Source organism: Varanus komodoensis, unplaced genomic scaffold, assembly GCF_004798865.1.
Source record: "Varanus komodoensis strain SLA01 unplaced genomic scaffold, ASM479886v1 scaffold41, whole genome shotgun sequence".
NCBI lineage: Eukaryota > Metazoa > Chordata > Lepidosauria > Squamata > Varanidae > Varanus > Varanus komodoensis.
This window is the reverse complement of record NW_025335954.1, coordinates 6,722,887-6,746,588: the sequence shown is the minus strand read 5'-3', so window position 1 is coordinate 6,746,588 and position 23,702 is coordinate 6,722,887. Positions and strand designations below refer to the sequence as shown.

At 48.6% G+C, this 23,702-nt stretch overlaps 1 protein-coding gene across 1 annotated transcript in view; it reads right to left on the bottom strand.

Moving 5' to 3' along the window:
• Window positions 1–1,869: 1,869 nt before the first annotated feature.
• The window catches only part of STAC3 (SH3 and cysteine rich domain 3), a 39,957-nt gene continuing 18,124 nt past the window's right edge, over window positions 1,870–23,702 (bottom strand). Inside the window, exons 5-13 of the mRNA XM_044443184.1 lie at window positions 22,740–22,837; window positions 20,210–20,270; window positions 20,028–20,119; window positions 19,013–19,079; window positions 8,644–8,690; window positions 6,834–6,925; window positions 5,282–5,333; window positions 3,442–3,591; window positions 1,870–2,544 (exon numbers count right to left, since the gene is read on the bottom strand). Coding sequence (XP_044299119.1) covers window positions 2,446–2,544; window positions 3,442–3,591; window positions 5,282–5,333; window positions 6,834–6,925; window positions 8,644–8,690; window positions 19,013–19,079; window positions 20,028–20,119; window positions 20,210–20,270; window positions 22,740–22,837 — 758 coding nt within the window. The 3' untranslated portion in view covers window positions 1,870–2,445. The remainder of the gene's footprint in view (window positions 2,545–3,441; window positions 3,592–5,281; window positions 5,334–6,833; window positions 6,926–8,643; window positions 8,691–19,012; window positions 19,080–20,027; window positions 20,120–20,209; window positions 20,271–22,739; window positions 22,838–23,702) is intronic.

Below are 23,702 nucleotides of genomic sequence, written 5' to 3'. Positions count from 1 at the left end.
CTGCTCTTTTGCCAACTGGCGCCCAGTTCTGCAACATGTAATTAAGCAGTCCTACCCAAGAAATGCCACTGGAGTTGGAGCAGGATGGAGGCAGCGACCAAACAGCCGGAATCCTGTGGGTGCATCAGCACTCTCAAGTGGGCACCCAACCACATCACAGACCAGCATGCCTAACCTGTGCTCCCCCCACAGATGCCCTGACCCCATCAGTGCTGCCAGATTCCCCCCACCCAGCCTGCACGCCCTACTTGCTCCCCACCCAGAAGCAGCAGCAACCTGTGCCAGGATCGCTGAGATACGTGTGTGTGGGTGCACAGCTCCTTCACCCGCACCCCAGTTGGTCCTCGGGGCTGAGAAATGGTTGTGCACCCCTGGCCCAAGGACAGCACTGCTGGCCTGTTTCGGGATGATGCTTTGTGAGAAGCATGGAAATGGGACGCAAAGCTGGGCACAGAGGTGGAGAGAGCCCGCCAATGCAGACTGAAAGAAAATAAATAGGAGGACCCCACACATGGACTGGGCGGGTTTCTTTGCGGCGTGACAGCAACTGTGGAGCCACATGAGCCTTTGCAGTTCACAGATCCGGGGAGGGCATAAGCCTGGCTATTAGAGAGGGAGACATGCCAGGCAGCTGCCTAGCTGGCCTCTGAGCATTTTATACCGAGAAGGGAACCGACTGCAAGGTCCTGTGCAGGGGGCAGCTAGGTGTGCTCCGGAGTGCGTTGCTGTCTTGGCTTGCTCTGGCAAGTGGCACCACTGCGAGCCAATGAGGATGGCAAGCAGCTTGCACACTTGCCTGCTTGCCCTGCCCACCCTTGAGAAAGCATGTGAGGGGCTTGGTGCCCAAGTTCAAAAGCAAACCCAGCGTGCAACTGTTGCATGCACAAACGTGTGTGCAAATAACCTTGCAAGGGTGTGAAGTGCAAATGGGCAAAGGGCTTGCGTTACAGGAGTGTGACTGGGCCTCAAGCAGCAGCCATTGCAACAAACTCACACATTGAAAGCTGCCTGTAAGCTCTCTCAGCAGCCCTGAAACCCAGCTGTATCTCCGTACCTAAAGCAGGGACAGGACACCCAGCGGCCTTCAGATGTTTTGAACTGTAACTCCCACCAGCCTCAGCCAACGTGTCCAAGAGTGGTGGGTAATGGGAGTTGGAGTCCAAAACATATGGAAGGCATCAATTTGCTTACCCCTGGTCTATAACATCCCCCTCCCCACCCCAACCGCCCTCCAATCATCTGGGAAGTGAAAAGGAAAGTTAACTTGAGATGTTAACTAATGCAAATCAATGGAACATATTTTCATTCATCTCTCCAGTGGAGAGATTCACACGACCCAGATGAGCATACTGTTTCCACCTCCTTCTGCAAAGGAGAGGCATAAGTAGCCCCTGCAGCCGTCACACCCAGAGCGTGGGAGCAGGGCGTGTGCCCATCCTTTGCAGAGCTTCCATTGCCTCATGTTTGTAACATCCAAAAGGCTCAGTTCTGCGTGGCATCCTCTCTGACCCATGAGGATCATGGAAACAGAAGAAGCACTTTTTCCACAAACTAAGTTACCCCCATTTACTGTGGCCTTGCATGCTCTCTTCTCAGCCCATGTCAACAGACAAAGTCATAGCCGCGGACACAGAAATAGCAGTAGATCCATGCTGCGAGAATAGAATCATGTAGTACATCAGACCTCCCTCATAACTGAGGCTGGGGGAGGGAGGGTCACTGAAAGGAGACGCTTAAAAAAATCTATTTCACAAATGGAGGAAAAAGATAATGAGAGAGGTATATCGATATATCCATAGCGGAACAGCCCCATATCCTCTCTAGCCATCAGGCCAGTTCATTGGACACTGATCTCATATCTTACAGGTAGGCAAGCTGTTGAGGGTAGAGAGAAAGAGATAACATACATCACAAAACGTAAGAAAATGTAAGCAATCTAAGCAACCCAGGGAGCCGGGCCTGACCCCTGCCAGGAAAGGGGCAGCCATTTTGTCTCTGAGTCAACACACATGCACACAAGCTCGACACCCCCTGCAGGATGCTGCAGCAAAAGCCATTTGTCGGATCTGGCAGTCCGTGTGAACAATCTCTATCGCTTCCTTTGCAGACAGGAAGCAGAACAGTCTCGCTGTATCCCAGCACTTCCATGGCTACATTGTCAAGGGATGATGGCTACACCCGTTCTGGAGTCTGCCACCAAGCCATGGAGTTGAAGAGGAGCATCAAGGCCCCAGAAGTGGCAGAAATATGCACTCCTTCAGAAATATGTCTTCAGTCCTAGACCAGAGGTCAAAGGCTTTGATGGGATAGCGTCGCTCTGGGCCACAGACACTCACAGAACCCAGCTCCGCTGCAGAGAGTCCTTGATAGCCAGGAATCTGTCTCGAAACAACCAGCCTCCTTCAGCCCTGGCTAGGAAACCATCACAAGTGCCAGGACTGGGCCTCAGATCTCTTGCATGAAGTCGACAGGAAACAGCCCCACCTTGCGGCCAGTGTAGACCTTCACATACCCATTCAGCTCCTCACCTTTCTGGACCACAATCTACAGCAGAATGGGGGGGGGGAGAGAATGAGTGAGGTGGGTCTGAAGTCAGCTGGGGCCAACACTTAAGATTATAAGCCTGCAACTTCTCCCAGACAAAGGAGGGAAACAGGAGCAGTTGTGGGGCTTAAAGCCACACAGAGGATCAGTTTAAAAGCCCTATGTAAGCTTGTATCTCAGAGGTGCAGTACTGCTCAAGGGGAAGAGAAAGGAGTGTGCGAGATGGCATAGAGGCTTTCAGGAGAAGGTCTTTTGCAACATTTTGTCTGGGAAGCATCTGGTGATGTTCAGTGCCTGAGAAGTGGGATCTCCCGTGAGGGGGAGGTTTCACAATCAGCACAAGAACTCTTTTTAGAAGGTGGTTATGCCCAAATGATGTTAAATCAGGCCGGAAGGAAGGAATGAAGGAAAGGAGATCCATTGCAAATTGATGTTTTATATTAACATTTTAGTCAACAATCCCCTTTTTTCAACCAGCCTACAAGCCAGGAAAATACTAAATTGTTTTAAGCATCACCTGTAAACTGCTCAAGAGATCAAGGAACATGCATTTCTGGGGAGCTCATAAAATTAAAACCTTAGAATACAATATGATAAAACATAACATAAGCTTTTACTAAAACATAATGCCAGTAACAGGGTAAAGATCTAAAAGCACAGTAACATCCTTAGAAACAATCGAAGGACCAAAAAGTCTTCAGGGGTAAAATTAATGGAGCTGAAACCCATTTGCATGAGAAATATCTGGGAAACTTGGAGGTTTGGGGATGCAGGTGAAGCATGAGCACCTGAAGGAAGCATTTCTACAAATCAGAGGACTGAACATCCACCCCCTTGCCCACCCCAACTTTAGCTATTCAGAGTTCTTTGAAAGTTAAATATCTCCAAAGGTCCTACCTGATCCTTTTTTAATGTGATCTGGCCAATCTCTTTGTTGCCCACGAAGGACCGCGTCACCTTGTGTACTCGTTCTCCTGCACGCACCCGAATAATGAAATTTGGTGGAAAGTATCCAATTTTCTCCCCAATCTCCCCAACTTTCTTGCCCTAGAAAAATCACATGGGACTGTAAATTTGAAAGAAGCTAACTCAAAAATTCCAAGTCCTGCCACCATCAAACAGAACAGAATGAATATACTTGTAGTTATTTCCTGCAAAAACAGCTAGAAAGAGAGAAAAAAAGAATCATGACAATTCTCACTCACTTCCTTCCCAACACTTAACTAAAGTTCTTTTCAGAAGGAAGAAGAGGAAGAGGAACAAAGTAACTAAGATTTTGGAATATAGGCTCTTGTTAACACAATAAATTCAGATTTATTCTTTTAAAAAAATCAACCACCAACTAGATTTCTCAGTGAGCTATTTCCAGGATTGCAGTGGAGCATGTTCTAAACAGGGAACATTAAAGTGTTGTATGAGACAGGTTGTTAAACCCTACAAAAAGGTTGTTCTCAAAAGGAAAGGGGGATTAAAATTACTGTTACAGGTTTCCTTGAATGACTTCACAAAAGTGTTCAGTTTGTTTACGCAGAAAACAGGGCAGGTTTCATTCCTAATGAGCTATTGCTTGAGGATGGAATATAACAAGTTTAGAGGCATACGTGTGGCCTGCATTGCCTCAAAATGATAATGTCATGGGAGTGGGGATGTGCAGGGAAGAATAATCAGACAGGAAGGGGTGCTTAACCTTTTCCCTCCCCAGTGACTCCCCTCACAGCATCTCCCACTCCGTCAGGTTTTTGCCCAGCTGGCTAAAGCAGGAAGTAGGCAGAGAGGCAAGCAGTGGCCTGTTCTCTAAAATGGCCCCCGTCCCTCAGCAAACATATACAAATCTGTGAACATCACCAGGGAAAAAGTTCCTGGGTAATACCAGTTTGGAGTGGAGAAAGGAAAGGCAGGGAAAGAACTTAGCACCCTGCTCCTCTGCCACTTCTCTGCTCAGCCACGTCATTTTTCCCTCCAGTGTTGTTGGGCCCTGCTGCATGGCCACAGCAGCCCTTTCAGAGAGCTCCTCCACAAAAAATGCTTAGTAAATGGGAAATGGTAGCAGAATTCAGTGTTAAATGATCCCAAGCCACTTCACAGGTCCATAAGCACTAAGATAAACAGTTTTATTTTCGTTTATTTGCAAAATTTATATCCTGCTTTTCAGTCAAATGACCCTCATGCCTTCCCCCTGCCTGCCCCATCGGCTATTTAATTCTCAAGAGACAACCCACGGGGCTCACACAGCCTGCTATATCGACCTTCTCTCCCTCTGCCACTATTTGCCCCATCCCTGTGCCTTCCTGTTGCTCGTGGAGGCTTTGTTGGCAGTTCAGCCCTGGCTGTGGGGTCAGGGAGAAGAAAACAGACTGTCCTGGATGGCAGCAGCAGTTGCAGGAAAGCAACGATTGCCCTCAACTCAGAGGTCACTGGATGGATTTGTTCACCCTTCAGTTTGACTGAGGAACAGTCAAGGGGAAGCGTGAATAAAAGTGACAGGCAGTTGTCATGTGAACGTGACCCGAGCAGCTCTGTAGGAGCACAGAGAAGCCGTGTCTTCAAGACACCACGAGAGCTGCATGTCAAGATAAAAACCCCTAGTTCTGAGGCTGCAAGTAAGGCAGTCCCAAAGAATGCTTGTGGATGCTTCCCATCCAATTGGGAAGATATTTCTAATCCTTAGTTCCGAGAGACCAAAATGATTCTCCCAAATGACCCGGGCACAGTCCCAAGGCAGAAACATTCTTCTTACCCGCCACCATTCTTCGTTGGAGTCATCAACAATGGCAATTTTGTCCCCAGGGCTGAAAGAGAAGAGGCCCACTTTGAACACAGTGATGCAAACCATGGTGGCCGTACATTCTGAGCTGCCCATTTAGATTCTGATGACTTGCACAGGGAATCATCTCTCTCCCCATCTCGAGTACTTGACCAAGTCAAACAGAAACAAATCTTCCTTGCTCCCATTGCCACCACTCACCAAAACAAGAAAGCCCTTCATGAGCACTGGGAGGTGCTAAGCAATTGCCATTCTCTTCCTTCCCCAAAAAGGCTGCAGCAGATGGCCTGTTCTGGAAGCAGCAGCTAGAGGGTGGTTTGGTGGGGGTCAACACCCATCATCACTTGAGCTGACATCGGCCGTATTCCCATAGCCCCTTCATCCTAACCCTACATTCTCTCCCAGTTCCAAAGTTTTGCAAGCTGTCCTGAGACAGAATGGGCATGTCACACTCCAGCAACCCCAGAACCTTTGTTTTCAGATTTATATGCTGCCTTTTTTTCTTTTTAAGAACTCAGAGCAGCATATATCATTCTCTTTCTTCTGCTCTCCACCTTATCCCCACAACAACAACCTGGTGAGGTAGGTTGGGTTGAGAGTCTGTGGCTGGCCCAAAGACACCCATTGAGCTCCATGGCTGAGTAGGGACTAGAACCCACATCGTCTGAGTCCCAGCCCTGTGCTTTTAGCAACTACACCACACTGACTTTCTTATGAACCTTCTTATATCGGAATACCTCATTAACTTCAGGCTAGGCTTGGTTGACTCAAATCATGAAAATAAGGGGAAAGGCACTGAGCTAAGAGAGATAGCTGCATTGTTTTTCACAGGGTTCATAAATCTTTGACTAAGGAACAATGCCTCAAAATAAGTGACACTTTGCAATTCTTCTTTTGGGCTCAGCTCATTTTTAATGCAGTCCTTCACCTACCCTAAAAAGTCATGTGGGCACGATGGATTTTAGAACTTTGCTCCCTGCCCCCACTAAGATCTTTCAGAAATCTGCCCAGCCTAGGAGTAGCAATTTTGTCAGGAAATTGAATTTAGACTTTATTTACTTCCTATGCCCTCAAGCCCCTAGCTCTGAATTAGCACACAGACATCTGGGAAACACCACCACAGCATTCAAGCCACCTTCACACATTACCTTCCAACATTAATGGTGATCTCAGTGTCAAAAATAATAATTCAATGGCCTCCAGGTGACAACTGGGAGCACCTACAGTGGCATCCCCCAGCACGGATCCTTCCAGATGCCTTGGACTACAACTCCCATAACACTCAACTGTCATCAGCTATGCTGGGTAGGGATTATGGAAGTTGTGCTCCCACACATCTGGAGGTTGCTGGGTTCAAGAGGTTTGAACCTATGGGATGAAGCACCACGTAGGTCAAGTACAGCAGAAATTGTGCCTAAAGAGCTCCAAGCTGGGACTGGCCTCTGCAAAGCAGTGATTTCAAGACCGGCTGAGCAGGGCATATTCTGACCAGCAGCAAGGTCACAAAAGAAGTCTCCTCACTCACTGGAAATCCAGGTCATCCTTCTCCAAGGCTTTGAAGCGATAAAGGGCAATGAAGTAGTGAGACTGTGGGAACCCCGCCTGCTGCTTCTTGCTCTGCTGGTGAGAAGAAAGGAGGCATGTTCAGGGACAGCAATGCATTCTTGAGCACATTCAGAAGAGCCCGGTCCCTCCAGGTTCAAAAGAATAGCCACTTCCAAAGCCACATCGCTCCGGATCCTTTTGTCCATCCGGGGGCAACGCATGTTAAATATCTGCCACAGAGAGGCCTATGTAAGCCATTCCCTGTGAAGGCCATTCTCTGCGTGAGTAGGAATTTAATTCGGCCTCCTTGGGGTGACAAGTTCATACTTTCTGGCCTTTAATTTTAATTTGTTCTTACATTTCATGTAAAACTTTTCTATGTTTTCACAAAACCCCTTCCATTCAACATTTCTGGGGCATCTTAGAATAATGGATACAAGCACAATAGGAACAAAAAGCGGGGGGGGGTGCTAATAACCACCCCAGTGGTGGGGGAAATACCTCAGGTGCTAAAAGCCTGAGGATTTTTTTTAAAAAGCTCTTTGCAAGATAGGTATGGGGGCACCAGGTCAGCTTCAACGGGGAGAGAGCTCTGCTACAACCCACTGAGCCACAACCAAAGAGCCTAGTCCCCCTTGTAGACACGTGCCTCATTCCAGCACCGAAAAGGGGGCCTGGGAAGAGGCTGAAAGCAGGTTTGTCCCTGTGATACCCAACAAGAGGCACAGCAGGCGGCTTTCTCTGCCCCATGTTGCATTTAGCTTTTAGATTTGGGCAAGGGAAGGATGGTCTTGGTAGTTTCGCTATTCGGATGTGCTGACCCAGACAGGATGGGCAGCACCAAAGAACTTGGTAGACTGCACTGCTGAAAGCAAGCCATGTTGGGAGCAGGTTTGTGACTTCTCCTTCTAAAGTGTGCCACAATTTGCGTTCTTTTAAGAAGCAGGGAAATTTGCATAAAATATGGTGTGATTTGTCTAAAATATGGCCGCAGTTTGTGTAAATACAACCACATGTTGTGCACCTTTCTCTTCCTTAAAAATATGCAAATAGTAGTCTGCTTAAAAAAACAAAGGGAACTGTTGTGCTGGGTCAACTTATAATGAAACAAGTCAGCACCCACACTGGGGAGATGGGCTCCAATTTGGGGGAATGAGCAGGTTCAATCTGTTAGATTTTAACCCTCCAAGTGGATTTCTCACACATCCTTAACAAAATTCTTTACACCTAAATGTGTTATGTCTTTTGCACCAGGCTTCCATGGATGGCTCTTTGGGTTCTAGGAAAAAACCCTCAAAATATATCTCTAATGCCTGAAGTCTCCCCTCTCCTGACCATTTAAACTAAGAGGACTTTACAAAGCTTTGCCTTGGGACCTATTTTAATGCCAAGCCAGGTTTGGTTGTGGGAAGGGGGACATGGCAAGCAGGAAAGGACGAGGGTCCCATTAAGTATACACCCATTGAGTATCTTAAAACCAAGGGCTAGTGGGTGCCTGCCAGTCAGCTGCTTTTTCCTCCGCACCATCCCTTCCACAAATGTGAATTGCCGGGTTCATGCTGACATTTTCCCCATGCAATTTACAGCCTGCAGCCATTTCAATTATCACAGCAGCTCAGGGAAAACACCCTTGAGCAATGCCGTACAACCCGGGATGTGGCAGAGGAGGGAGCTTGGCAGCCAGCCTGCAGGCTCCTTCTGGGTGGGGATGAGGGCTGGTGCTGTTTTCCAGGCGCCCCATGCCCTCCCTCAGTGCAGGGGAGGAAGAGGGGAGGAAGGCAGGCAAGCACCTTGTCATCAGGAGCGTTCTTCTCCGCTTTCTGTCCTTCTGGATTTCCTGGAAGCCCAAAAAGAGAAAGGGAAAAAGGATCTGCTTTTAGAGTGGTTAGAGTGGGCAAGGCAAAGGAAGGGCAGAACACACAGAGACCCGAACCGCTACTGAAAAGAAAAAAATATTCCCCAGACATCAAGATTTTTCCTTGTGGTTTGTTTTCTGGGCTTACAAATGAAAGATCCATATGGTTAATCCCAATAGTCCATTTTGATATTTTGACTGTGTTCAGCCTGATGCTGCCCATTACAGCATTTGTGCCTTTGCCTGGCACGCCCTTCGTTTCATTCGCCTCATCTTTGTCGTCTTGTTTCTCTGATAGTGAAGGACCAGCACAAGCAGCGGAGAGCAACCAGGGCCAACGTGACACCCCCAAAGAAAGCAAGAGTCCCAGTGGTGGAAGGGAGGCAAGGCTGGAAACAGAACAGAACAACAGCGCCTTTCTTGGCTCATGCGAGCAAGGGAACAGCAATCCTCCTCCCCTGCATCTGACCTGCCCCATGCACTGATAACTTGGGCATACATACACAGACCTGATGGAGGCTGCTGCTCTTGCCCTCTGCCTCAGGGCAGGGCAGATACTCATCTTCAACAGAGGTGGCTGGAGGAGGGCAGGAAAAGCTCGTGCCTGGCAATCAGCCACCACATGCTATACATGGGAGCAAATGGTCTGCTGTGGGAGGGTCCCTCTGCCACAAGTGCGGGGGGCAGGGAGGCAGAGGGCCACTGCCCCATTCGTCTCTGCTAGGATCTGGGCTTCTGTGGGGCTTCACTTGATGGCCAGAACCAGGCTATAGTCACAGGATCAGTCCCAGGTCCTGCTGGAGCTCTCAGCCTCCTGATGAGCACCAGGTGGGAGCCCAGGGGAAGCAGTCCAGAAAAGCAAGTGCTTCCCTCCAGAACTGGCTCAGCAGCCCAGGTCTCCCTGCTTGCAGTGATGCCTGCAACCTGCCTTACTGTATGCATCCTTTCTTGCCATCCCCTGCCTTGCTGTGCCACCTTAGCAATGCAGGCCTTCCTGTGAGCTGTGGCTCAGCTCCTGACCCTGGCTGTATTTGGTTCCTGTTGTAACCTGCCAGCATCTTGCCTTGTATCCTGCTTTGCTGGGTTGCTTCAGCATGGCAGGTTTGCCTGCTAGCCCGTATCCTGCTTGACCCTTGCAGTGTATCTTGCCTTGCTATGTAGCCCACCATGAGTTGCCTACCTGTTTGTGACCCTTGGCTTGCTCAATACCATGTCCATGTTCTGCCCTGATACATATTTCTGGTTCCTGGCCTCGGCCTGTACCTGTACCATGATTTAGACTTGACGTTAAGCCTTGCTTTGGACATTGGATTCTGCCTTGTCTTGTGTTCTGCTATCCTAGACCTGGTGCCTCTGTCTTGTCTCCTGCTGGCCACATCCCAGCCCTGGACCCTGACAGCCCTGAAAAGAGAGCTGCCTGTGCCATCTCTCACTGAGCAGTGGGAACAACAAGATGGTCTGCAGCACCACACTCTTCCCCAGAGGGACAGTCTTTTAGGGCCAGCTCGTTGTGCAGAGAAAGGAACTCACAGCTGGCTTCTCTCCACCCTCATTTTCAACAAATAGGGAAGACAAGGGAGGGGTAAGGCTGACTTGGTCCAAGCCATTAAGAGGGTTTTCTCTTCCCAATCCCTTCCCCTCATGGGGGAGGATACAGGAGGACCAAAGTCCCTCTCCAGTCCCACCCCTTCTAGGTGCCTTGCCTGAGGCCTCCGCAGGCCAGACGGGACCTCCGGTAGCCAAACAGAAGCTGCAGGCTGCAGCTTTGGCTCCGTGTTTTAGGAGAAGTACACCACAACCACATAATTGTTTCCAGTTAGCCAGGGTGGCAGTACTCTGCTCAGCAAAAAGACCAAGTATGAAGTAAGAGCACATATCTGGTTGTGAAAAAAGCATCTTGCCCCTGCCCCTGGGTGATTACATTAGTGTTCTGCACATCCAAGGATAAGGATTTCTTTTTTAATAGCCTTACCTTCTATTGTTTTAATTTTGGTTAAAATTCATTATTACAACAGTTAAATCATGATCCCAGAGGTTACAAACAAGAAATGCATGCAAGGTATGTCTGCTTTGGCATCACAGGAGTACTTTTGCATTTGTTCAACTGGGGTTCAGATTTTAATGAACTGAAGAGGCCTGTTCACATGAATAAAAGGTGGAGTTCAACTCCAGAATTCAGTAAGCTTTGGTTTCTTAATAGAATGCTCTGTTATCAGCAGACTGACAGGTTGTATCTGACAAATGTGCATATAGAAAATTAAGCAGGACATGGGCATTGATTGGCCATTGAATGTGGGGGGGGGGTTGAATCCTTTGGGAGCCTTGGGAAATCTGTGTAAGCCCCCACCCTGTTACCCTGAGATTAAAATAAGATCCAGGCAGCACAGCCTGATCTCTGTGCTAGGGGAAACATGAATTTTGCACAAGAAAGGCTGGATTTTGCTATTTATCTGAAGTATGCAAATAAAGTAAATCCCCATCCATTTAATTAATTTACATAGATTATTCTTAAAAATTGTAGGGGTGAGAGAAAAGCTATGCAGGACACTAAAACCCCACCCACTGACTAGCTATGCACAGACATGCCTTCTCTGCTCAGTACTCACAGACACTGCACACTCATCAGTCATTCAGTCTAGGGCTGTTGGGAGATATCACCTGTGTATGCCACTTCTGGTCGAGTGGAAAGTATGCCCTGCATCATACTTTCCAGCCTGGTGCCCTCCCTGGTGGCTGGGGATGATGGCAGTTGGAGTCCTGTTAGCAATTTTCCATGCAGCATGGCATCCAAGGACAGATGAGCAGCACTGGAAAACTCATTCATATTTGAACTTGATGGACTTACTGGCCAAATAGCCAAATCAGACTGCGCCAGCTTTAGTTTTTAGCCACAGTGAATGTGCTTGAAATGCAAGTTTGGAATGGAGAACTGCACCCCTCTAGTACAATTTGTGCAGATTAGGGTCAACTTGTTAAATGTGAATCATTATTCTTGTTGTTATTGGTACATGGGGAACATCTTCCTCTCACATGCTCCACCTCAAATTTTCTGGTAGTTAATTTCAGATTGGTGCAAAATTTGTGCCTCCACTCTGCACAGTGTCCACATTTGCAGATTTTGCACAAATTTGTGACGCAGAGGACTGAATGTTGTTCACATTTTCCTTCACAAACACACTCACACACACTGCTGCCCACCTTGAAAACAGAAGTCCATGTGCCAGCTGAACTTTTGTCAAATCAAGTTAGCACACCAAGAGAAAAGCAGGTTGCTTACCTGTAACTGATGTTCTTCAAGTGGCCATCTGTGCATTCACACATATGGGTTGCTGCGCCTGCGCAGTGCCTAGGCCGGAAGATTAGAAAGCTAACAGTTTTTGGCGGGAAAACTCCACTCCCCTCCCCCTTTGTGGTATAAATAGAGTGTCCGCCATTTTGCTCAGTCTTGAAGACCACACATTCGCCCTCTAGAGGTTAAAAATAATGATAAGACACCATTATATTCCCACGGTACCGATGTGAATTATAGTATGGTACTGAGAACAATCTCTAGTCAGCGATATAACCTCCCGGCACCGATGCCATTAATATTTCAGAACCAAAAAAAAAAAAAACACCCAGCGACATAATCCAAATGGTACCGATGCAAATTATAGTATGGTACCGAGAAAAAACACGATATCCACTCACCGACACCAAGTGGGGCCAGCGGGTGGGTTGTGTGAATGCACAGATGGCCACTCGAAGAACATCAGTTACAGGTAAGCAACCTGCTTTTCTTCGTCGTGGCCTCTGTGCATCACACATATGGGTGATTCGCAAGCTTACCAGACTTGGCGGAGGGAGGTGTCATCACTGAAGAACGGATGAGAGAACAGCTCTACCAAAAGAGCAATCCCGTCTGGCACGTACATCAAGCCGATAATGCTTGGCGAAAGTACATGGACCAGCCCAGATCGCAGCTCTGCAGATGTCTTGCAACGGAACCCCTGTGGCAAAAGCGGACAAGGTTGCTACTGCTCGTGTAGAATGGCCAGTTGGAGAGACAGGTAAGTCTATTTTCGACAGCTGATAAGCCAGGACAATAGTCTGGGTGATCCAATTAGAGAGTCTCTGAGATGATATTGGTGATCCCCTTTTTTGCTCAGAGTATTTAACAAAAAGTCTATTAGTAGTAAGAAAAGATTCAATGCGGGATCTGTAAAAGGCCAAGCAGCGGCGAACATCAAGCGTGTGTAAAGCACGTTCTATCGGGGGCGACGGCGACGGAAAGAAAGCTGGTAGAACGATATCCTGATTCAGGTGGAACGATGTGGCCACCTTGGGTAAAAAGGAGAAATCCATCCGAAGGACAACTTTTTCCTTATGGAAGTTCAGAAATGGTGGGTCTATGCGGAGAGCACAAAGCTCGCTAGCTCTGCGTGCTGATATAACCGCTACTAGAAAGGCCGTCTTCCATGACACCAGGCGTAAGTCCGCAGTTGCTAAAGGCTCGAATGGTGGTTTGGTAAGCGCTTGGAGTACTAGAGAAAGACTCCACGTCGGCATGGCAGGGCAAATAGACAGATGTAAATTTTGTAGTCCCTTAATGAAGCGCCGAACCAGCGGTTGTGAGAAGACTGATAACCCGTGTATAGTGCCACAATAATGGGATATAGCGGCTACATAAACTTTGACGGATGACGGTTTAAGTCCCTCATGATGCAAATGTAAAAGAAATTGTAAGATATTGGTGACTGAAGCCATTGCAGGGGAGAACGAATGGCACTCCGCAAAAGAGGAGAATCTTCTCCATTTAGATGTATAGGAACGACGAGTGGACGGTCTTAATGCAGATTCGATAATCGCCTGAATTTCTCTGTCGGCAGGCATCAGTATCGTGATATTCGCTGTCGAATTCGAAGTCGGGGCTGCATATACCGTGTGTTGAGTAAGGTCACCCGTAGCGTGAGGTGTACCCGGTACCGACTCGGTGACATGAATCAGGTGATTCGCCATGCTGTCAGCTTCAGAGAGAATATATCCGGATGGCGGATCGCTCCTCCTTGTTGTGTTAACAAGTGCGGGAGAGTTGGTAGATGAAGGAACGTTCTTCTGGATAGCAGCAAGAGAGTGGTAAACCATGGTTGTCTCGGCCACCATGGAGTCACTAGTACCCCATGGCCCTGTCCTGGGCTATTTTTGTTACCACTCTCGTCAGAAGTGGGATTGGAGGAAACGCATAAAAAGTCATGTTGCTCCAAGGGACCAGGAGAGCGTCTCCCATCAATCCCAGCCCGACGCCCGCTCTGGAACAGTAAAGGGCACACAAGCTGTTCTGTCGCGTGGCAAACAGGTCCACATCCGGATAACCCCACAGGCGGAAGAGTCCCTCGCAAAGTTGTTTGTCCAACTCCCATTCGTGGGTTGTCGACATCTGTCTGCTTAATGTATCTGCTTCGACGTTGTCGGTTCCAGCCAGGTGAACCCCCATAAGCGTGATGTTCCTCGGTATGCACCAGTCCCAAATGTCCATCGATACGTATGCTAAGGCTGGAGATTTTGTGCCCCCCTGCTTGTTGATGTAGAAAACTGCCGCTACATTGTCTGATGCAATTTGGACAATTTGACGGCATAACACAGTCTCAAAAGCCTTGAGGGCGTTGAAAATTGCCAGAAGTTCCAGGAAGTTGATGTGTTTCCTCGCCTCTCGTCGGTTCCAAGTACCTTGGACCCAAAGTCCCGAACATGCCGCACCCCATCCCAGGAGGGATGCGTTGGTGTACAGAGTTGTCGTTGGCCGAGGTGGTCGAAACGGGGTGCTGATCGACGTTAAAGTGTGAAGGGCTGCATGTGGGATCCGAATCTTCTTGGTGACAGGATCTTGTTGCGGTTGAAAAACAGCATTGAAGAACAGTTGAATGGGTCGCATACGTAACCTGGCATACGGGACAATGGCAATAGCAGCAGCCATATGCCCCAGTAGTCTCTGAATGGACAAGGCTGGAACCGTTCCATGTAATCAAATCCGATGAATATGGCTGCATAAAGCATTCTGATGTTCCGGTGGGAGGAAAGCTTTTTCCCGTGTCGAGTTGAGTCGTGCCCCGATGAAATCGATGACCTGCGTGGGAATAAGGGTCGACTTGTCACGGTTAATGCAGAGGCCGAGAGCATCGAGCAAAGCGCAGGTCATTTGTATATCAGACAAGAGAGCTTGTTCGGATTGCGAGACGATCAGCCAGTCGTCTAAGTATGGGTAAACCTGTACTCCGCGAGTCCGCAAGTGTGCGCATACCAGTGCCATACACTTTGTAAAGACTCAAGGGGCTGTGGCCAAGCCAAAGGGTAGGACGTTAAACTTGAACAGGTCGGATCCGACAGTAAAATGTAGAAAGCATCTGTGTGAAGGATGTATGGAAATATGAAAATAAGCATCCTTCAAATCCAGTGAGGCGAACCAATCCTCTCTTTTCAATAACGGAAGAATGTTCTGTAAAGTGGTCATCCGGAACTTCCTTGGTTTGATGTACTTGTTAAGAGTTTGTAAGTCCAGGATCGGACGGAGACCACCGTCCCTTTTCGGGACTGTAAAATATCTGGAATAGAATCCATGCAATCCTTCCAAGCAGGACAATTTTCGAATTGCTCCCTTGAGAAGTAGCTGTGAGACTTCATCGCGTAGCACCAACGAAGAAGGTGTGAAGTAAATCGGACTCGAAGGAGGGATAACATCGAATTCTATCCTATATCCGAATGAGATAATAGATAACACCCACCTATCAGATGTAATGGACTCCCAAATGGGGAGTTGGCCCTGGAGCCGGTCCCCAAAAGGGAGAAGGGAAGGTGGTGCTGGAATAGAGAGGATGGTTCGCACAAGCCATCAATGTGGGCGTTTATCGGTATCGAATCGCCTACAGCCTTGGGAAAAACGCTGTTGTGCTTGTGGCCTCCGACGCTGCCATTGTTGGTATTGTTGGGTTCGAGGGTAGTTTTGCTGGCGCAGATAATATGGTTGATTCCAGTAGGACGACCGGGGCCACTGCCACTTACGTTTTTGTGGGAGCTCCATGCGGCATGCGGTCAGGCGTGATTCATGAATCGCCTTTAATTTTCGGTCAGTCTTCTGGTGGAACAGACCGGTACCATCAAAAGGCATTTCCTCGATTCTGCGCTTCATCTCATCGGAGAAATTACAATTGCACAGCCACGCATGTCGGCATAGCGATATGGCGTTGACGAGGGCCCTTGAATCGGTGTCTACATGGTGACGAGCGGTAGACAGCTGTTGTACCGCCACCTGCATCGCTTCCTGGCAAGGTCTGCTTGGTGGTCCGGAAGGGAGGAAACGACGTTATCCAGTTTCTGCATGATAAAGTACTGGTAACGTGCCAGTGTCGCTTCATAGTTCGATATGTGCACGCTGAGTCCAGAGGCCGCATAGACTCAGCGCGCAAGCATATCGATTTTCCTCCCTTCCTTGTCCCGAGGAGCGGTATGTCCCCTGGACTCCCTGCCCTGGGAGGATTCAACCACAAGAGAGTTCGGTTTTGGGTGACAGAGCAGGAAGGGAATGTCATCGTCCCGAACTCTATACATAGCCTCATATCTGCAGGAGGTCGCTTGTGGTTGGGCCGGTTGGTCCCAGGGTTGGACCATAGCCTGGCGCAGTGTAGTTATAAGCGGCAGAGCTATGGATGCGGACTGCTCTCCCCGAACGACGTCATAGAAGCGATCTGTCGAAGGGCCTGGCTGTTGATGGGCTTCGATTTCAAGCGAACGAACCAAGCGGGACATGAGCTCTGTGAACGAGACATGAGGGTCGTCGGGTGAAGCAGGCACTTGATATGCGACAGCCACATCAGGGGATGTGGAGTCGACCTCCGAGTCTTCGGAGTCTTCCACGTAGTGCGGCCGGTCGTCGTTTGAGGAGGAGGAGGAGGTTTCAGGGGAGGCTGGGCGCCTCGTCTCCGTACGCCTGGAGGTGGATGGCACATCCCTCAGGACCAATGGTGATCTCTGCTCACGAGGGAAATAGGGATATGGCTGGTACCCACCCCATCCGGGGGGAGCACCATATCCCGGAATCAACCAACTTTCATCTCGATGCTCGGATGAACAGCTGCGACCTCTAGGAGGTAATGGTGAGGCAACATGAGATTCAGTCAGTGGCATGGGTGTTGGTGAGCATTCCCTCAGCGGGGAGTCTCTGATTTCACCATCAGAGATGGACTCCCGAAGTGGCTCCTCCTGTTGCTGGGGAGGCAAGCTCTCAGGCCGAGTGGTTGGCCTGGGGGATCCTGGTGGTGTCACCTGCATAACAAGTTGCAGAGCCGGTCCTGAGGGGGTCGGTACCGTGGCAGCCGTCGGTACTGAGAAGCCCGATGAACCTGAGCCTCATTGTTTTGGGCAGTCAGGTTTCTTGATCTTGCGAGCGGGCTTATCCACCTTTTCCTTCCTCAACTTCTTATGGGTGGAAGTTTTATCCAGACTGGTATGCTTGTGCTTCTCCCGTTTCTTAGTCAGGGGAGAAGGCAGCGACTGAGCCCCCATAGAAGCGGCGCCCTCGTCCGAAGGATGCTGAGGAGGGTCGGCAGAGGTCGAGGAAGGACGCTTCGCCAGAGCGCTCACGGTGGAGGAGGAGCGCTGAGGAGGCACGGACAAAGAGGAAGCAGGCCGTAGGAGCAGTTGGTCGGACTGCATTAATGCCTGATCCCATAGGAGCTTTCTGAGACGATTCTCCCTATTTTTCCGTGCCTGCTTGGTAAACGCCAAGCAATGACCACACTTGTCGGTCCTATGCCCCTCGCCGAGGCAGAGGAGGCATAGATCATGTGGATCAGCCGGCGACATTTTAGATCCACATTCAATACATTTGCGGAATGCTGCCCGCTGTGCCATCGCAGAAAAATGAAGAAAAGAGGACAGTATAGAGGCTAAAATAATATTTTTGTTTTGTTTTTTTATATAGAGAGAAAGAATTCAAGAAGAAAACAGACAGAATTGGGGAGAAGAACAAACTTGGAGTAAGAGAAGTTTAAACTTTTTGAGAAAAAACAACAAAGAGGCACAGATCTATAGCGGGAGACGAACAGGCATGAGGCACAGTGAACGGCGGTCGCAAAGACTGAGCAAAATGGCGGACACTCCGCTCTATTTATACCACAAAGGGGGAGGGGAGGGGAGTTTTCCCACCAAAAACCGTTAGCTTTCTAATCTTCCGGCCTAGGCACTGCGCAGGTGCAGCAACCCATATGTGTGATGCACAGAAGCCACGACAAAGAACCAAATCTGCAGGGCCGAGATGAGAAAATGGGGAGGGATTTCCCCTCCATATTGGGTTCCTCACGCATCGCTACATCAAAGACTCCTCCCTCCTACTCTTGATAAGGATAAATAAGCACTCGAGGAACATGGCACCTACGCATAGTTATGTGAAACGCTGCAACTAATCCTCCAACTAATAATGGCTGCCAAATGTTTTACTACCCCTTGGCAGTCCTGCAAGAAGGATGCAGCTTATCCCTGTGTTTATGGCTGTGTCAGACAGCCAAGGAAACTGTGGCAGACACAAGCGGCCTCCAAAACTGTTGGGGAGACAGCCTCTCTCTCGAACCCAATATTGTTCTAACTCAGGTTGGGGGTTGCTTCCTGTGGTAGTGTTTCAGAACTGATCAGCCACTCACACAAAATCAAAGGCCTGCTGAGTATCCTGCTTGCCTGAGGATACTCAACCTGACTTGTTGAATTCATCAAAGAATTCAACAAGCCAGGCAAGAAGCAATGGTGAGGGCTATGGGAAGGTAACCCCTATTCTGTGCCAAGCAAAGTTGGGTGAATCATGCTCAGCGGGTTTGCATGTATTAGCTTGTTTTGCACAGCTTGCTCTGCTGATAGTCACGGGGGCAAGGCAGGAGCAGGCAACTTGTGACCCTCCAGATGTTTTGGCCTGCAGCTCTTATGACCCCTCTGTGGGCTATGGCTGCCAGGCAGAGTATCTACATGGGTTGCCCACCTGGGGTAAGGAAATGGAACAGTTTTGAACCAAAGGGTACTCAGGAACTGGCTCAGAGTTTGGAAGAAACGACTAAATGGTTGTCTTCCTTTGGATGAAAGCATTGCAGACAAGCAGACATTACCATTAGGCATCTTTCATTAGGCACAGTGCAGCTGAAAAGTGACATTTGTGTTGAACCATTCCTCCCCACTCCTGACGACTCCTGCCTCTTGCATCATTGGTCTGCATGAATTTGGCATTGACTGAGCCGGACTGCGGACTGGAGAGACTCCTGGGAGCAGAATGTCCAAGGCACGGTACCTACCTGCCTCAGGTTTGCCAGTCTCTTGCTTAGGGACCTCTGATTCCTCCTCCATCATAGCAGCCAATGGCTAGAAAGCAGGAAGGGAAATGCATCAGAAGGGGTGGGGGGATATATATATAGTGCATCCTCTGCTGGCAATTGCATGGCCCATCCGCACTCAGCCATCTAGGTGGGGCTACAAGGCACAGGTTCCCGGCAACAAGCCATGCTGAGCAACTGGATGGAGCCATGGGGCAAAGCAACAGGAACTCGGGTAATGTAAAGCTAAGCAGGGCACCAGGAGGTTCTGCTGGGTGGTTAGAAGACTTTCTGAGCAGAAGCATGCAACATCTGTTGCTGAGCACTGGTTAAACCAGTGGATCCTATCTTGGCATGCACCCTTTCTTCCTATGAAGAGGACATGAGCAATCTGTCAGTAGTTCTTGCGGGTCTCGAGAGAGGGGATTGGGGAAGCAGGGTTACCCATTCCCAACCTATCCCAAGATTTTCTGCCACTGGCACCCAAGGCTGTCACCACTTCAGCAGGCATTACGACCTGGAGATCACAGTTGGGAAGGTGTAAGCCACACCTTAGGAAGAAAACCACACCTTTGCCATTTTCATAGTCCCTGTGCATTTCATGCAACAAGCCATTCTGGTCAGGAAAAGGCACTATGCAAAGAACAGGCTCCCCAAACTTTCTGTTGCAGCATGGAGCCAGGGATTGGGAAGTGGGTGCAGAGGGACAAGAGGAAGAATTAATTAATATTACTTGTTGCATCCACCCTTAAAAAGGGGGTGGGGAAACTGTGACCCTCTCGATGTTGCTATTGCAAGTCCCATCATCTCCAGCCATCATGACCGACAGTCAGAGACAAGCCACACCCATTTTAGAACTAGTTCATTTCTAAATGCAACACGCCAACCTGGCAGCTTGTTCCCTGGCTGTCACTGAGGGACGATGCCATGGTTATGTCCCCAGAGAAAAATGCACCACCCTTTATGTCAGGGCTTTCCCCCACACCAACTCCCTTACATTCTTTTTGTCATCTTGCCCTTTTTTGCGCTCTTTGTTTGCCATGATAACACCGGTCCGTAACGTCTCAAACACGGGATCACTCCGATTGGCTGTGGAACAAGACCCAAAGAAAGTCATCAGGATGCTGCTGTGCGGATGGAGGTCCAGCATGCGAGTGACAGAAGTGCGAGATTACTCACCACCAGCGAGTTGTTGGGCACTGTACAATGGAGAACTGTAAGCACGGCGGAAACCTGGGGGCTGCAGCAAAACACAAGTGTTATACACAAGCAAAGAATATAGCCAGATGGACCACACCCATTCTTGTGCTTTTCTAACACCATCAGCACTTATCCTGGCAGACTGCCTCTACCCTGGCTCAGATAGGCATATTTTAAAAATGGTCCAAAGCAGAAAAGCAAGGAGATCATTTTTTGCAACTATTTCCATCAAATGAAGCAAGAAAACCACCTTTTGGTGATGTGGGAGAGGGCACTGTGAAAATGGTGCAAATCCTGAAATGGGGTAGGCAAGCCGTTGCCCTCCAGATGTTTTGGCCTACAATTCCCATGACCCCTCACCATTGGTTATGCTGGTGAGGGCTGATAAGAGCTCTAAGCCAAACCCTCAGGAGGTTGCCCATACCTGGTCTGGAGGCACAATGCTTCTGGGATGCAGAAGTACAGTGCCATCCCCATTTCTTGAACAAACAACTAACTCATGGCAGGTCACAACAAAAAGAACCTGAGAATCGATGAGAGGTGTTTGCATGAAGGGTGCTGTTCCTCAGAGCAGCAGTAAGAAAAAACATGATCCAAAAATGAAATTGTTCCCACGCCATGACCCCTGCTCCTTTCACTGGGCTGCCCAGAGCCTAGCCTGGCTGGTTAGGCTCAACCACGTGACCTGTTCCAGAAGAAGAAACGTTACCTCTATCATATTCACTTTGTGATCCCTGATTGCCAGAGATTATTCAAGGAAGTAGAGATCACAGGGAAATGGGCACCAACGCAGCTGAAGCCTGTGAAAACAATGACTACAAACTGCCAACAGTACTAAAAAAGTAAACATATGGGTTTTTGGAGGACTATTTTGGTCCCCTCGAAAGCATGCCAAAAATGTTCACAGTAGAATATTTCAGCACTTTTGAAAAATAACAATTCACCATCTGTATAGGACTCTAGAAATGTGTGAACATTCTTTATTAGTATTATATTGCATTTATAAATGTGGTATAAATCCTTATCTTGGACATCCACAAAACATTCTGAGTTGGGTTGCTATTAATCCCATTTTGCAAGTAGCGAACTGAAGCCAAGGAAAAACTTACACAAAGCTCTGCACTGAATTCAAGATAAGAAAAGGGCTGCATCAAGAAAAGGATTTTCATGTCTAATTATAGTACTCTGTGTTAGCCTTCCTTAAAGTAGAACCACTGAAATAAATGGGGCTTGGGTTAATCATGTCCACATAGGGAACATGATGCAATCCATATGGAGGTTACCCTGAATGCACATTCCTATTTTGTAGGGTTCTTTGTGCTTTACTTGCAGCTTTCCAACATCTACAGAAGTACTGAGATGTATACATTTGAAATAGACATGCACAGCAATTGAACAAATTATTTTCTACTTTTAAGTTCTTTCCACCTAGAAAGAAAGAAAACCTCATACACAAAGAGGCCCTTCAGTCTTGAAGACTTGGTTATAATTCATTGCAGTGCTATGGATCCCCGGGATGGGCTTGGGCAAGTTCTTACGTAGCTGTTGTTCCTGTTATCCAGATGTTTGCTAAAGGCACATTGGCCTTGGGAGAAACCAAAGGATGGAGGCTGCATGCAGCAGGAATTGGGACCTACCACTCAGTGTTGCCCATCTCCCTAAGTTATTGAAAGGGAGATGCAAATAAGGAATTATGAGTTCCTTTTTCACTGCTACTCATACGTGTGTGTGTGTGTGTGTGTGTGTGTGTGTGTGTGTGTGTGTGAGAGAGAGAGAGAGAGAGAGAGAGAGAGAGAGAGAGAGAGAGAGAGAGAGAGAGAGAATATAATGTGTTATAGTATTTTAAAATCTTTCTGTGAGATGGGTTAATGATGAATACTGGCTTGTATTGGTGGAGGTGGGGGTGTCAACATTTCCTGATCAGATGTTGACATGATCAAATGTATGATATCCTCTGTAGCATATAATACAGCTCTGTTTACAGTTCTGTATTAACATTAACACCAATCTAGTTTTCTTATCCATAATCACGCCACTGATCAACACATGATTATGGCATTAATGACTCTGGAACAAAATGAAATGGTTTCCATTCTTCTTAATAAGGGAATTTTGCAATATTCCATACTCCAGTCATTTTGTTTTTCAGAAACTGAACTCAAGAATCTACTGGACCTGCGCATCTAACTATAACACATAATACTGCCCCCATTTTAGCTAAATTTATTCTAGCTGCAAGCATGGTGGCTACCCAGTAATTTGCAGTATCTTGTTCACAGAGCTCCTACTATATTCCCTAATAAAGCAATCTGGGAGAGCCCTCTGTTCTCAAATGAGCCTGCCTCTGTGGGAAGATCTTATCTCTCTGGGCTTCAGCATTCCCTGTCTTTACAAGCTGACTGATATGATCTGGACTTGCAGATCAGGACCACAGCAAGGCAAACCATGTGAGGGAGAGCAAGTAGCAGGGAGCAGAAATTTTGCATTTCAGGCCAACCGGGGCACTTACAATCTTGCCAAAGCAGCGTTGAAATTCCACATAGCTTTGACAGTGATGATGGATGTGAGTTTTGCAGTCCTTGCATCGCAGCCCGTATTTGTTGTTGACTAAAGCAGAAAGAGAGGCAGTCAGTGGGTAGCTGAGGTGAGGCACCCTCCCCAAACTGCTCCGTCCACTTTTTAGGGGATAAAACCACACCATCAGGCTCTTGTCTTTAAGGTAAGTTTGCCTTGATCACATGGAAAGCAGGGCCATGCCAGCTCCAGCCCTTTGAGCCCCTTGGGTAAGATGCCCGGCAGCGAGTCCAGCTTGTTGCTGCCCGCGCTAGCAGCTGCTCTTGTTCCACTGCCTCTTTCTCATTGTTGCACCTACTCCTTTACCTGAGAGTGCCAGCGAATGGTGAGGATCTCACCTGCTCCTCCTCACCACCACCACCATTGCCTGAGCCAAAGCGAGAGGCAGAACCACCGTGTTGCAGAGGGGGCAGGAGAGCAAGCCCACTGGGCTCTTTTTGGGGAGCCCCGACTGGCGTGTGGCTCTGCAGTGGCAGCCCAGCCATGCCTACCCTTGGAGACGGCCTTCCAAAGCCCCCAGAGGGACTTTTCTCCTGCACCCCCGGCTTTCCCTCACAGGCTGATAAATCTCCGAGCTGGGTTCACTTCACTATCAGGGCCAAACTGGGAAAGAAATGCCCCCCTCCCCTCCCGCCCGGCACTTTTCAATCCCTCTGTCAGGAGCTCCAGGGCCTGGGACTGGAAGGGCGCTGTGGGGCTGCCCCACATGGGGAAGTCTGCAGACTGTGTTTTGCAACCAGAGGTGTTCTCGGGCTTGCCCTGTTCAGGCAGGCAAGCTACTGAGTCCTCCCAGACAGAAATGGCTATAAATGGAGGCTTGCTGGGTTTGGTGGCCTCCCAGGTTGGTGCTTTTCTGTGTGTTTATGGGGCCGACCTTGGGCTTTCTCAGCCTGCCTCT